The sequence below is a fragment of the Amblyomma maculatum genome, unplaced genomic scaffold (genome assembly GCF_055883805.1).
Source record: "Amblyomma maculatum isolate TAMU_Amacu unplaced genomic scaffold, ASM5588380v1 scaffold_13, whole genome shotgun sequence".
Lineage (NCBI taxonomy): Eukaryota > Metazoa > Arthropoda > Arachnida > Ixodida > Ixodidae > Amblyomma > Amblyomma maculatum.
Window position 1 is genome coordinate 6,992,278 of NW_028146738.1, and position 16,498 is coordinate 7,008,775.

Genomic DNA, 16,498 nt, shown 5'->3' on the forward strand with positions numbered 1-16,498 from the left:
GTGGACTGGACTTTTTTGGAAGCTCCTGTCCCGTCCCCTTGTTGGGCTCGGTGGTGGGTGGCCGCTACCCTGGCCGAACAACAACACCATTTTTATCGCTTCTTTACTCTCACATGATCGAACCCGAAAATGGGTCGCACCGACAAAACTTCCAAATTCTTCCTGAAAAACCCAAACAGGTCCCCACGATTTCATGTAGTGCACAGTGACAACGCTCAGAAAACGGCTAGACAAATCTCACCTTTAATACTGACCAAGACACTGATAGAAGTAATAGCTCCGGGTTACAACGTGAAGAAACTTCCGAACGGAGACCTTCTATTGGTAATCTTCTATAATCATCACCACGAAAAACTGTCCGCATTGAAGTCTTTTGGCGATATCCCAGTGACCATTAGTCCATACCATGTCCGCGGAGTTATCTTTGACGACGACTTAAGATATTTGACTGAAGAGGAACTGCTTGAGGACCTCAAAGAACAAAGCGTAACAGATGTGTATAGGACAAAAATGAGGCATGATGACAAAGAGATTTCAACCAAGCACCTAGTCCTGACATTTGCACAAAGCATCCTCCCCAAATCAGTCAAAATAGGCTATGTGAAACTTCAACTCAGGAAATATATACCAAATCCTCGCCGCTGCTTCAAATGCGGCGTCACGGCGCTTAGACCTGCCGCAGCCAGCAGAGATGTGCAATATGTGCTTCCCGTGAACACAATTGCCAGAAATGTGAGCTTCAGCCACATTTGTGTGCCAACTGTGAGGGTAGTCATCCTGCCTATTCACGCACATGTCCAATGCGGAAACAAGAAAAGGAAATCATTGCCATCAAGGTCAAAGAGATCATAACTTTTTGGGACGCTCGAAATTGTGTTCTGTAAAACAAACTTGCCTATTCTGTTGTGGCGCAACAGGGCAATGAGCCACAACAGATCCTGGCACCAGCCCAGGCTTCACACAGTAAACCGGGAGCAGGGCCATCCATGCCCTTGGTGGCTGCGGCCAGCGCTGCGCCACCACCAGAAAAACAGGCTGCGCAGGTCCCCAGGTCACAAACTTCACACAAACTTACCTGTGCGGTCTGAACGGGCGTCCAGCATGTCAGAAGACGCCATGAACACAAACCAAGGCAGTCCTGTGCCGTCGAAGTCGGACGGCCGGCGTAGCTCCTTGGACCGACAAAATAGAGATCAGCCCCGAATCAGAGGGCCCGAAAACAAAACTTAGCCTTCTCTATTCATTTAAGACAAAATGGCGTTTATACAATGGAACAGCAGAGGATTTTTAACTAATATGAATGACATAAAATACTTCTTGGCCACTCACTCACCACTAGCCTTGTGTTTGCAAGAACCAAATTTAGGTCCCAAACATAAGAACATACTCAAAAACTATACAGTCTTGCGTCGCGACCGAGAGGAGGCTCTCAGGCTCTCAAGTGGCATTGCCATCATAGTAAACAATGGAGTAGCAGTTAGAGAACACAAACTTAAAACTAAGTTTGAAGCTTATGCGGTGACCTTACGGGCTTTTAAAACAATAACTGTGAGCTGCATAAACTTAGAGCCACACCTTAACTTTAGTATTCAAGAATTAGAAGATCTTTTAAAGCAGCTTCCAGAGCCATTTTTAATAGTAGGAGATTTTATTCCACATTCCGTCCTTTGGGGCAGTAGAAAACAGATACGAGAGGCGATGCCATAGAGGATATTATACTGTGCAATAATATATGTCTCCTTAACACCGGGAAACCAACCTACTGTTCTCTAGTTCAGGGAGAAGGAGCTGTATTGATTTATCTCTCAGCTCACCCTCTATTTTACAGATCTTAAATGGGACGTTTTAGATATTCATACGGAAGTGATCACTTACCTGTACTAATCAGCTTAACATCTTCACCACAAATCATCCCATCCAAGCCGCGCCGCTGGAAGCTGCATTTAGCCGATTGGGCACTGTTCCGAGAGAAGGCCAGATGAGAAAAAAGTTACTTCAGATAAATATAATATAGACGAATTAAATGATGCTTACGCAAATTGCCTCCTTACTGCAGCACACAAACATTTCCGCAGTCCTCTGGAGTGGTGAAACAAAATCACAAAGTCTGGTATTTAAAAGAATGTAAAGAAGCAAAAAAGGACCAAACCATGGCATGGGGAATTTTTCGCAGGTACCCAACACAGGGCAATTTCTTAAAGTTGTAAAAAGGAAGAGCCAAAGCCCGATACACCCGCCGCCGCGCCAAAAAAACCTCCTGGCAGACTTATGTAACATCAATAAACAGCTCAAGAACATCAAAACAAATGTGGGAACAGGTTCGAAAGCTAAATGGCAGCTACTCTCCATTCACCATTCCCCTTCTAACAGCTTCTGGAGTACAGACACTATACAAGAAGAGGCCGACATTTTAGGTGAATATTTTTCTGCAGTTTCCAGTTCATCACACCACACTCAAATATTCCTAAAATACAAAAACGGCAGAGAAACAAAAACTCCCAACAACTGGTGGTACAAAAGAATCATATAATAGCTTAATTACACTACAAGAGATAAAAAATATCCTAGCGCCCGGTAAACAGACTGCACCTGGTCCTGACCAATATCACTACGAAATGCTCGCCCAATTACCCGAACCTGCTATAGGGGCACTATTAAAATTTTTTAACAAAATCTGGGTCATAGGAAAATTGCCAGAGGCGGGAAAAAAGCTGTTGTCATACCATTTTTGAAACCTGGAAAGGAGCCGACATCTCCTGGTAGTTATAAGCCCATTGTCTCAGCAAAATCATTTGAAAGTATTTTAAACATCAGACTGACTTTATTTAGAATCTCACCAACTTTTAAATATTCCCCAGTGTGGTTTTAAAAAAGGATGTTCGGCAACTGACCATCTCATTCTTCTCGAAAACACTATCGGAGAGGCTTTTATGCACCGACAGCATTGTCTTGCCATTTTCTTTGACCTTGAGAAGGCATATGACACAACTTGGAGGTTTGGGATATTGCGCGACCTGGCAAAGTTAGGCATACCTGGCAAAATGCTAAAGGTTTTAGGCGACTTTCTGTCACATCGTTCCAAGTACATCTTGGGACCACTTTGTCAACAACCTTTCTGTAGGAGAATGGTGTACATCAAGGGTGCATTTTAAGCACAACACTTTTCGTTGTAAAAATGAATACTATTAGCAAAATAATGCCAACTTCCATAATGTATTCACTCTATGTGGACGACCTGCAAATAGCCTACACATCGTACAACATGTCCACATGTGACAGACAAGTCGAAATAACAATAAATAAGCTAACGAAATGGCCAGTGATAATGCGTTTAAATTTTCTCCGCAGAAGAGAATGGCAGTTATGTTCTCGCTCAAACAAGGCAATCCAGCCCACCCCTACCTTACACCTAAACGAAATCGAATTACCCATAAACAATAACCACAAATTCTTAGGGCATCACTTTTACCAAAACAAATCACTTTTCTCCACCCCATACAAGCACTAAAGTAGAAATCCCCCAAATTTCTAAACATCGCGAAGGCCCTTTCAAGTAAACATTAGGGATCTGATAGGGTATGCCTTTTGCATATATATCGCTCTGTTGTGCGCTCCTGCTTGGGCTATGGAAGCATATTTTATGGATCAGCTAGGGAATCATATTTAAAGAAATTAGACCAAGTGCTTGACTCGGGCCTTCGCCTTGCTTGTGGTGTGTACAGAACGTCTCCTGTAGATAGCCTCTGCGTGGAAACTAACCAGCCTTCACTGAAAGATAGACGAGCTTTACTGACATGCGCATATGTCCTCAAAATAAAGTCACAAAAAAAAACACCTGTGCTATTCAATAGTCACAACTTTCCCCTACAGAGTCATTTTCACAAATAGACCTCCGTCAACGAGGCCATTGATAATGCGGTTCGAAGTGATAGGTTGCAAACTCATATTCTGGACACATTAACGGATATCGCTCAAAACAGCAGCCCTCTAACGCCATGGTACAATTTTCCCATAATATGTGACCTCACTCTCACACAGTTTCCAAGCACTAAAACCCCACAAGAGCATATTATTCAAGAATTCCTTAAACTTCAGGAAGAATACGGAAGCTTCCCAGAGTTGTATACCGATGGATCGAACACAGCTATGGACACGGGAAGTGCAGTTGTGCGAGGTGACTGCGAGGAAATAATAAGACTTCCACACTTTGCATCTATATTCACCGCCAAATTCCATGTCATATTGGTTGCCGTAGAGAAAAGAATAAAGAGAATGTTACAAACAGCAATATTTACACAAACTCCCTAGCCGTCCTCACAGCTCTAAATCCAAGAAATACAGCCGCTCCTTTACTCGGAGACATAATATACAGTATAACAACAGCTGTTGCTCGAGGATATAACAAATTTCTGCTGGATCTCGAGCCACGTGGGCATTAGAGGCAACGAGAGAGCAGACACATGTGCTGCTAAAGCCCGTGACAAGCCAAGCCAATCAAGAGTATAAACATACCCTACAAAGACTGTATGAAACTTGTACATCGCTAACTAAAAGAAAAATGGCAGTCTTCTGGCAGAGTGGATAACAAACTACATTTAGTAAAGCCCATTTTGAAATAATGAATGTCGCGCCGGCATCAGGAACGTTTCATAGAAGTATGCTATGCCGCTTCCGCAATTGACACACACAGGACACATAATTTTCTTCTGACAAAAAATACAAACCACAATGCGAAAAATGTTGAAAACAACTATTAACCACGTATTATTCTCATGCGTAGGTCTCGAAACACTAAGAAAAAATATTTTACCGTATTTTACAAAAACACATTCATGTAAACCCAAAACTGATTTTAGGCGAAGATGGACTTCTCGATTTGTCGTGTGTGTTCAGTTTTCTAAGGGAAGCAAATCTCTTACACAAACTGTAGAATAAATCAAGTGTGCATCAGTAAACAAATTAAAACCTCATATTTTCCACATCATTGCGCTAGCAGCTTAAACCCCATAAAAGCGAACAAAACCCGTTTCCTAAAAGAAGACTTTCTAAAAAACTGTAGTTTAAACACACCCAGTTTCCCAATTTTCACAAAATAAATTAACCTTGCTCTTGGCGCATGATAGCCTTAGTTGCTATGCGCCACAAAAACCCCACTCAACACAACACACAACTCTTTACTGTAAACCTTAATCCAGCAGCCGTGTTTTCAGCTAAGATACCCGCTCCCGTTGGTGCTGTATGTTCTTCTTATTCATTTAGAAATTCTAGGAACTGCTTCGAAAATTCTGCATTCGCATTACCAAGCTTTAGCCCTTGCTTAATTGTCCTAGAAGTCATTATGCGAATTAGTTTGTTGAATTTTCTAATGAAATTATGGGCTAAAAATTCTTGCATATAGCCACTTCTTGATCCCTGTAAAGAAACAGCCCTTTTACTACGTCATCACCAAAAATCTGAAACTTGAGGTCCACTCAATTGTTCGAAGGAAATTGGTTTCTTGTGTGCTCTCATAACTTTATGCATTGTTTAAGTGTGACATTCTCACAGTCGATATCCCAAGCAGCTTCGACAACGCCAGAATGCACATGCCCAGAGGGAGTTAGGAAACCTTATGAGATAAATCCATTCCTCACATTTTCATCAAGTGGGGAAAATCAGACGCAAAAAACAGTTGCCTCCTGTTTCTTACTTTGCAGGAAGAACCTAACGAAAACAAAAAAGCATTGGAAGAATTAGATTATATGTTTATTCAGAAATGATTACAAGTTCATGTTTGTTTCCTTCTCAGAAATACAATTCACTTAAAAAACAAAAAGTTTGCCGTGTATTTCAAAATGTCGCCCCATGCTCCGGTTCCAACTTCCATCAAAACAGTTATTATGTCCACAAATAAGCCGGCTTGTTCGGCAAGAACAACAGTCTCCACAACAATTTTGGGCAATAAGGTATCTCCCGTAACATAGCCTTATAAAGCAAATACTTCCATTTCCCAGAAAAAGGCAAGTATTGTGCGGCGAATATGTATAGTTTGAACATTAAACCAGCATATTGTCACATGGTCGAGACAAGGTCGATGGCAGAAATGAAGAGTCTTGGAGTGCAGGGAAGAAACTCTTTATCGGGCTGACTTGCGCCCGCAAAACAACTAAGCAACTCGACGGCGGCGATAGCAACAAACGTGCTTGTCGATCGTCAAAATAAGAATGCCCGTCGCACTCGTCAACGCTCAATATAAAGGCTGCTCAGAACAATCTAGATAAACTTGCAAGCTGCTACTAGCACAACCTGGAACAATGTAGAAACATATGCTAGTGATCAGAATCTTCGAGACAGATCTCGGCGCATCGTTCGCGACAAAGAAAATGATAACGAGTTGTATCGCAACAACGAGCATGAACAAACACAGAATACAAAATTGATAAGCACGCCAGAATCACAATAATAAGGCCGCATGCCAGCGGCTGCAGAACAAGAACAAATACATATTTAAACAGTTCACGGTAATATATTGGCAGAGAGCAGCATACCGGTGCATTGTTGAAAGAGAACAACCATTCCATAGTCTGCTGCACGCCTTTCTGCTCAACAGATGTGTGACTGCAGAGGTCGACAAAGACTTCAGTGCCTCTTGAAGGAAAAAACAATATGGCAGACACTTCAATCTTTACTAAAATTCTAACGCTAGTCGAGGACTAACAAGTCTATATGAGGAATTATTACCACAGAATTTTCTAGTTTATTACCTGGACGAATAATTTTAGCAGAAATATTTTTGGAATCTACGAGACAGTGCCGTATAACAAATCGTAATTTCCCAGATACAGTACTGCAACTCACCCGCTGATTTTTCATTAAGGTGTTACGACAATTTGATCGCATCTGGAACTAGTCCTCCGTAGCAGCTGTATTTATCCATGGTTTTCGTCTTCTCTTGCAAAGCAGCGAATACCTTTAGATTCAGCCCAAAACTGCCTTTGAACATTTGCAGGCACCTCTACAAACAGATTCTTCCATGTAGAGCCATAATGTTTTGTCTCCTGAGAAACTGATTCAACTTCGGGCTTTGATTGCGCATCAGCAGCCATTCAGCAACCCATTCATCTTCATAAGTTATACCTTTCACTGAGTTTCTTCTTGAAGCAAGAAAACAGTTTCTTACTGTCAGTTCTTGTTTTTTGGAAAGTGGCTTAATCGTTTCGTCTAAGGCTGCTCAGTGAGAGGTCGATTAGCTCATTTCATTTCAGTAACTTGCGCCTGTGTATTGGCAAGCTGTTTTCTTGTTCTTGCTAATTAACGGGAGATATTACGCTTTGGTTTCTTACTTGTTGTGGTCTTCTAGTCCCTAATTTGTTTGTTTTGTGGCAGCCTCCTTGGCAGATGCACTTAACGCAGGACTGCCTCTCTATCTGCAACCAAAGAACATTTTTCTACGAAAACATTTCTCTGTAAGATCTGTAGTTCCTTGCAGCGGGCTACATCCCTACAAGTTCTCAGTTTCAACAATCAACAGCTCTGCCTCCCTTCAAATTTTAGGTACTCGTTTGTATCTCTGGTTTCCCTGTGCATATACGGTCGCTACGACGGAGCCCCGCTCAGGAATGGTTTTCCAAACCTTGCCATTTTTTCAACGAAAAGTTCGGCAAAGTTATTTGCTTCCACTTCATAGAAACCGAAGGTCAGATCATCAACTGATAACGCGGGCACTTTCATCCATATGTCGCCAGAATTATGATACCCTCAAATGGGTGCCAATATTCGCAGTTAGAAGCAGCAGCGTCTGGAGGCTTGAAAAATGATGTGTGCTGATCCTCCAGTCCAGAACATGCTCTATCTGCAGTGTGAATAGGAAATTGGGTATCCACCTGGTTTTCACATCCGCCGTCATCGATCGCGCTCTCGATGCTCGCATACCAACTTTTTTCTCCTTTTCGTTGCTCTGGGAAGCATAAGGTTCTTAGAGAATCATCAAATATTTTAGGCACCGTGTCATGCTTCCGGCGAGTTCTCTCGCGGGGAATCTCGTTAAGGACGCCATTCATGGTTACATGGAATGTGCTCTCAATGCAGCTACTTTCGAAATCTTTTTCGTAGACTACCGCCTTCAATGACCGCTTTCTATCTGTTCTCTTGATGCTTGTGGAGGATTCGCCGGCGCCGAGAACAGAGACATGTTTTCGTTGCTAGAGCGATATCCACAGCCAGACATCGGCACAAAGCATGTTCGTTCTTTAGAAGGCCGCTCTACCGTGGAGATTCTTACTCTTGAACATTACCATGAAGAACGACCATTTCGATGCACGCATCAAAGAACACGCACCAAAAAGTTACTCGCACCCAATCAGACGGTAACGGCGGCTGCGCTTAGCGCGGTCATCTGCAAAGTCAAATCGTCTGCTAGCGTGTGCTGGATGATGATGATGTGTGTGCTTACGCACACCTACTTTGCGAGCGCCCCTAAGTGGCGACTGGCGGCAGACATCGCAAACGGCGCCATCCTTTCCTAGGAAAACTGCCGGTGCACGGTACACGTTCCACGCACTGTACCACTACCTCGATCAGCTTCAACACATTCCCGTTCTTGCACATTGCACATTGCAAGACCCATTTAACGAAGTACGAATCTAATTTTCAACCTTGGGACCGAAATTTATCAACCATATATGTATTGAAAACATGAATCGTTCAGGAAATTCAAAAATAAACAAATACAGCTTCAATTCAACCACCAAATAAATATGGCCATCAGTTTTGTTTCGGTTTCAGTGAAAACCCTATGCGACAGATTGCTTCTCCCAGCTGATGCACGGAATACTTGAAGCCCACATTCCGCACAGAATCGGTGTTTGGCTGGCAGTATTTTTAATACCAAATTTTTTTTAAGTACTTGCCTGAATCGATCTTAAGAAGATAGATGTTTCTATCGTATGCGGCAGACGTGGAAAGACAAAAAGGCTTGTGCCCGCTCGATGCACTGGTGGCGCCATCTTGTGCAGTTTGCAATGATCTTCCTCCAAAAAAAGTTCGCATATCTTCTCCTGTGAAAGAGTGGTTGCAAACAGGACAAGATGACGCCACCAGTGCCATTGTTGTGCAGCGGCTCGTCTTGCTTCCCTGCCGCCGCATACGATAGAAACCAAACTCCGACCTCTTCTGATCGAATCACGCAAATAATCCAAACAAGTTAAGTATTAAAAACACTGCCAACCAAATACGATTTCTGTCAGAAATTACGACACGCATGTAATTACACAACGTGGTGTATTTAAAACGTTTCTTCGCCGAGGTTCATGCGTGTACTGCATTTGAAGTTGTCATTGGCTCATGCGGATGAACAAAACGGTGAAGACAGCAAAACCCACCTTTTAAGACAACTTGGACTGTATTGTACCTTTGCAGTTCAGGGACTCTAATGCAATGCTCTAAATGAAAATGATCGGCTCTGAAGGTGAATCTGATTGCTATAATGTAAATGCAAGCCTCAGAAATTTGTAATTAATGTAAAATATCGGTGATTACTTTTTGACTGTGCCCTTAGTGAAATAAGCACCTCTTATGCCTGCAAAACGCTGTGTGCCATCTGATGCGTATTAGAACAGTACCAGATACTATGTCACTTTCTGTGCGTAAAATACTTGTCATTGCTTTAGTGTACAGCATAGTGCGCTGAGGCATTTCTGTTTAGAGAATTTGCCCGGTTCACTAGCAGGTGAGGATCAATGCCATTCTGCACTCATTTTAAAATGTAGATTATGATCTAAACCTAGGTTCCACTTCCGATATTTTCAAAGCACTTACATCGCCAGATTTTGCTCAGCTTCTGAAGAAAACTGTCTTACTTAAACAATTTTGTAATTTTGGGAATAATAAATACCCTTTATCCGACACGGCTCATTGGACCTAAGCAACTGCATATCTAAACGGTCTGCAAGATATGGGTATCGTTCTATTTTTCTTTAACAAGTAAACACCTATAATTCTTCGGGCTAAAACAAAATACACACTGAAAAAGATGTTGAAATACGCGATTTTGTACATTTTATAAGTATCCCACATGTTTTGGCGGCTCATGTGTTTTTCAGCGATGCGAATGCGAGCAAATGCAATTAAAGCACAAGTTGACGTGTGATAAGTTAAAGAAGTTTTGATATGTTGGAAGATACGTTTTATGTTCCATTTATATGCACGTAATATGACTGCACATAAACTAAATAAGACTTGAGAGAGCATTGTTTGACAGGCTTTTGCTTAGCGGTTTAGCATAGAGAATGCAGCAAAGCGATGTCACCACACGTAAACGTCCGTATAGGTGGGGAAAATTACTATTCTATAGCCCTCTACTACAGTACCTCTTTCACTCCGACCTTTGCAGTAGAGTAAAACATTTATTTGAGGAAAATGATCTAAGGGCTAGTGGTGGGGTTGGTCAGGTCCTCAGCCTAGGATTCTATTGGCTAAGGCCACTGTTCAAGCTCTCACAACCAAGGTCCTTTGTGCCGTTAAGTCGTAAGTTGACAGGGCCACCTCCGATCTACCCACGTTTGGTTTCCTTGGCAAGCCCATTATATGAAACTTCTGCACTACAAAATGTGCATTGAGCGTAGAAGGGATTCGGGCTAATAGCGTGCAGTCTACCTTCTTCATTTCCCATATGGCGTGGCTAGCGAAAGTGTGAAAGATACAGTGGCTTTCCCTTCCTATAAACCTCCAATTTATACAGGGTCTGCAAGGTGCCCACGAACTGGGCAGTTTGTGCACATTGAAGAACCCCAGGTAATTAAAATTTCCGCAACCCTCCATGAAAACAATGCTGCTATGCAACGAGGCTTGAAAAACGCATGCAGTGTCACTGCCAAGTACTGCACACATCTTTGCTTATGAGTGGGATAGTACTACGCTGTGGCAGATGATGGCAAACTGTTTCGGCACTGCTTCCTTGCGCAGCTTGACGCAGCTGAGGCAGTGTGCGCTCGTGACGAACGTGCCGTTCTTGGGTGTGCTGATAACTTTCACAGACCACATAAATTAGTGTGGGGCCGTATAGCTGGCTCAGAAACAGGACAAAATCGTTTAATGCGCCCTCTGTGCATCTGACGACACTGCATGCGAGGAGCTTCTATTGGTATCATGCCACACTGCAAGAAAGGCCGCAGAGGCTCTTGCCATTCTGGAACACTCGTATGGAGATTCCCAACAGAAATATAAAATATTGCTAGCACACAGAGTTCAAGTAACAAGTATTAGACTATTTCTCTGCTTTTCTCTAAATAAATTGGCAGAGAGGTTTTGCAGTGTAGTTTAGGGGTTATTCAATAATTCGAACATTTTTCTGGCCCCTTGAATTCCGAATATTAGCGCAATTCAGCCCTACAACTAAAGAGGTTCCTACGGACAACTGAAAGCTCTAACTTGACCCATGGTGGTGACAGTTCTATAGGTGAAAAACAAGAACAGCATGGTACTGAAATGGATTCTTCATTGGACTGACTTGCACCCACAAATTGAACTCCGCAATAACCGCAACAAGCTCACACTGTGGTCACTAAACAAAATGGGCGTCGTTCTTAGCTATGAGCAACTTAAAGCAAACAAACTTTTGAAATTGGTACTGCAATCATCCTACACACTCTCTAGCAAACGTTTTCACATACCCATAAATATTCCACATAAACTCATAGTATATCCCACTCAAAAATAAAGTAATACAAGCATGACGGTACTAATCAATGAAAGAACTACACCTTTGCAACAATATCCTATTCCCACACAGGAACAGCCACTTTAAAATAATCAGACAGCGCAATGAAGTACCAAACATCTATTTCCTTGAAGTACATATAACGACAACATGCCGTAAATCACCCATGGCTTTCTTCCAATGAGTTGGCAGCTTGACATGCATGGGCACATATATATCACAGATTGCACCCTCCACAGAATGGGGGCTAAAACAGCACTTTGCTAAGCAGCCCACAACCTCCGATTGCGAGGGCACAGATTGTCTCATGACTCAGGCAGCCAAAAAACTGAAGTTTCTTTATAGATGTCTGGAATATTTGACCTTCGTGCTAGTGTTTGACTCATTTAAGAGTAAATTTCACTGTAAAATAATTGCGCACCACCACTTCACCATAATGCATAAATGCAACAAAGTACTGCCTACACAAATCTTGCCTGTGAGGACAATCCAACATAACATAACATGAACTAGATCACTGTGCCAAAGCACACTAGTTAGTGACAATACTGCCGCAGATCAAACTTGTTCTTTAGAACCATCAAAAGCGGCACATACACTACGTACACCTCCGAGCTCATTCTGGAGGCGTAAGATTCTTTATTAGCGACAAACTGCCATGTCAACAAATCATATAGCAGTGTACAATCGTACTTCTGGAATGCTCATGTATGTGTGGGCACTACGTCATGTTTCCAAATAAAAACTCGAAAACCTTCGAAAAGTCCTCAACCCTAGCTCTCACGACGAAGCGAGGCCAGTGAGTCGTGAACTTACACAGCTGTTGACATACATTTCACTTTACCGAAGAGCCTGCGCATTCCGTATGGTAAGGCCCTGCCTTACTGTACATTTTAAAGGGCCGCTGTCCAGGGTATGAGATTTTATGCAAAGGAGCCCAATGCTTCGATCAGGTACCGGAGATATTCTGTGCAAAATGCTACGGCGATACGCGCAACGCAAAGCAGCAAAAATGCAAATTAAAGCTCTCTCAGCCTCCCCTTCAGGATACTAGCTTCCCCATATCTATGCTGGCCCGCCGAGCCGCAAGGCTGATGTCAGAGTAGAGACGTTCATTGGTCCGTCTCGCTGACTGACGGGTGAAGGATGGGCGTACACCAATAATTGTGTCCACAACTCGCTGCTGCACGCTTTTCCCTCGCCACGGCCGGACTGAACGCAATAAATGCAGTGGCGCGCACTCCCTCGCCCGTTTCGTTTTTGCACAAGCAGAGTGCTACGCCCTACCTCCCACCAAACACGGAGGTGGAATGGGATTTTGGCTTGCAGAGGCTAGATAACCGGGCAGGAGAGTGAAAAACCTTTGTGAAGGAACCGAAGGAGGGGAACACTACAGAATCGGGTGATTGCAGTGGCTGTAACGGCCTTATTAGTTACTCTTTCCAAAAACATTTTTTTTTGGCATTGCGTTCTGGATTCGAAGCCTCAAAGTCATGGGGAAGAAAATATTTTCGACAAGAGGGTGGACACAAGGGGGAGAAACCCACCCCTCTGGGCCGCGATATTGTGAAAACGAGCCGCCTTCGGGCGCCTGAACCGGTTTCCAGGGCGCCCCTCGGGGGTTAGGGATTTTTGTCGGTTGGCTTAAAACCACCCCTTGTAGGAGCGGTGTCCGCTGCCTTTTCTTCGCTCTCCTGGCAACTTCGTAGGTTGCACTCCGTGGGAATTGTGCGTTGTAGTAGCTGTTTGTTTTGCGGTGGGGTATTCCTTTGCTGTGACAGACCTTATTGTGACGTACCAAGAAACATTCTTTTCCGTTGTCACTGGCTGAGGAGTACACATTATGTCGATCGGTTCCAGCAGATGTCAGTTTTGGTTTCGCGACAGTTCGGTTTTGCAGTTGACAGAGTTATTAAGCAACTTTTGGAGCCGCCATGGCGCAGAAGTAGGCAGACACATCGAATTTGTAGCAGCATGTAGCAGGATTTGATCTGGCCCAATTTGGCGCAAATGGCGCAGCAGTTTCACCACTGCCTGTACAGCAAAAGCAGCTGCCCTTGTCCAACACTGTCAAGTTAAGACCGACGAAATTTTATGATGAAAAAATTTATGATGAAAAGAAAGAAAAAAAAAACGGAAGCAAACGAGAAAATAAAAACACAATTAAGACTACAACAGTATAAAGCACAATGGAAAAAATGTGGCATGGTTGCATGCAGCTCAGAGGCCCATGAAGGAGTAGCGGCACACAGAGGTGGTGGCTCTTCTGGAGCTGTAGTCTCCATTGCCGACGTCCTGCATTCAGCGCTTTTCTGTAGTTAAGGGGAGGAGGGAAGAGACCAAAAAGGTTATTTGAAAGTTCACTTCCCATCTCAGTTAAACGCATTTCGTCTGGGCACTTTCACATCTTGCATTACTAAACTGGATGATACCACGTGTGCGATATGTCTGTGCGCTACCTTTGTGTGGCAAATGACCAGTCGCCCCTGCCAATGCCCTATGCAACATTTGAAATGAACTGCAGTGGTCTGCAAGCATAAAAAGCATCAAAGTACTAGTAAGCAACTGTGCAGGCTTTCCGTGCAACGCCAGTATGTCTTTTTTTGGACTTCCCGATTTGGGGGGGTCGACTTACATTCGAGTCAACTTACAACCTTGTAAATCTGTAGATAGGTTTAAAATCAATTTTTAGAATTATTCTTCTAAACAGCATCCAGGTCTGTCAACCAATGGCCGCTAGCGTCACGACGAGATATCATCCCCATGTCGTCTGCTATTCACGGTGTCGGCTGCACTCTTGCATGCACGCGGTTCTTTTTTTCTTCAGCAAAAATATTTTATTCCATATTCTCTTTCTTTCTTGGAGAAGCCTTCACCATAATAAGTGACCTTAGTGATCTTCGGACTTGTTTTGGGCTTCGTCTAGAGATCGTCGAGGAGGCCGAAATTGATGCGCTCAGACTGTATTATTTGAGCATACAATCAGGAGTATATTTTTATGTTATGAGAGTTACCTAGTTTAGCAGCAATCGGCCCCGCTTATAAAAAGGTACATGTCCAAAGTATCCTTCCGCCTTCTGCGCAACGAAAGGGGGATGGGTTGGCATTGTGCTGCTGATTTCCGAGCTATTACCCGTCGATTTTGTTGCACAAAAACTAACAGGAAATTCTAAAAAAGCATATATTTACACGAGAGCACACCTTGCGACATCAGAGGAGCAGACAAAACTTTTGTATCAAGCGGTACCTCTGGACTTGCTATTATATCCGCGTGTCAGTCAAACTTAAATATTTTCAGCTGGTAAAGCATTGGTAAAGAATGCGCCGCTTTAGTCCCGTCATCGCAATACCCACCAGGATTTGAATGCGATTTACTGCCTGCACCGAAAAAGGGCCTCCCATCTGCCGTCGTCTCCATCTCGCCTGTCCCGCAGCCGCGCGCGACTGCGACATACTTCCGAGCGTAACCTTGCGTTTTTCTGGTGCTTGTCCAGCACGTTACTTGTGACTGCTTCAACGTAAATATCCACCATTTGGCATTTAAAGTGGGAGCCCGAAACTCCCGCAGATATTTGCCGATTCGCGAATTACGTCTGCACCCACAGCGTGTTTGTTTACATAGCTTTTGTTATGACTGGATATATGCTGCTCATTTGCACGGCGTAAAATGTGGGCTGAGCTAGCACAACCAAACAAACCATTTCTTTTTGCACCGGTTGCACCCTTGTTTGATCACAAATTACAACTGCGCTGAAGGAAGCCTCATGGATGCTGCATACCCTACCTGCGCCGGGTACTCAAAGGTGGCGCCAACAGTTGCCGGCTTGCGCTTGTCAGACAGAGTCACATAAACTCTTCCTGCTTAATGTGCACGCGCTTTGTGATGTTAGCAGTCGCAAATTTGGGGTTGCTATTGCCAGACCTGCACTCGACGCCTACAACCGTTAAAGTTGTGAATGTGTGCTCCGTAATCGCCAAAACACTAGACCCGAACACCGCTGCTCCCGGTATTCCTTGTCTCACACGCTGACAGTTCGGCGCCGGCTCAAAAATCTGGCTAAGGTCCTGGCTGATAAACACTGTTAAGCTACAGAGAAGCGCAGCTGTTCAGGCCGTTAACTAATCGAGTGAAGTTCTAACTCTGCCTCAGATTCAACCAAAACAGATCGGGCGACCATCCGTTGTTTAGTTCTATCTGCATCGCGGGGCCAAAAACATCACACTATGGTGATAGGCGACTATTGGTTGTGCTGGTGTCGTCGCAGGAGTAACGCATCAATAAGGTAAAGAACATAACAACCTAACCATGCAGCCCACTGACTGTGACAGTGCCTTATGCTGAAGAAAATATTCCTTACTCCATATCGCCTTTGTGCGGTAACATCTCCATCAAGCACTTCTGCATGAGGGATGACCACTGTCAATTGTCAAGAACAGAAAAAGAGCTATGTCCTTTGATATCGCAGCCTGAATTGCAGACAACGCTCCCCCGCGTATTTTCTTTCGACGCCACATGAGCATTTCAAAATGTCGGTCTCTCTTGGAGGTGGGAGTTTCCAGATTCCGATTTCTATCGCATTATTGTAATATGCGCCACATGCTAGGCACTAAATATTTGCGATTAGAATCACAGACCTGCATATACTTCACAGAAGTATAAAACTGCAATACCTCGAACGACCCTGTCATCATCCTTTTAAGTCAATAAATATTAATGGACTCTAAAAGAAGGCAAATTGGAGCAGACAAGTCGGGTGGACAGATAAGAACAAATAAAGATAGATAGGAACAGATAAAGGCAGA

General features: G+C 43.5%; 1 protein-coding gene across 1 annotated transcript in view; it reads right to left on the reverse strand.

The window, feature by feature from the left end:
• The window catches only part of LOC146172150 (uncharacterized), a 56,084-nt gene that overhangs the window by 14,177 nt on the left and 25,409 nt on the right, over positions 1-16,498 (reverse strand). Inside the window, exons 11-12 of the mRNA XM_084585985.1 lie at positions 15,480-15,553; positions 1,076-1,172 (exon numbers count right to left, since the gene is read on the reverse strand). Coding sequence (XP_084442111.1) covers positions 1,076-1,172; positions 15,480-15,553 — 171 coding nt within the window. The remainder of the gene's footprint in view (positions 1-1,075; positions 1,173-15,479; positions 15,554-16,498) is intronic.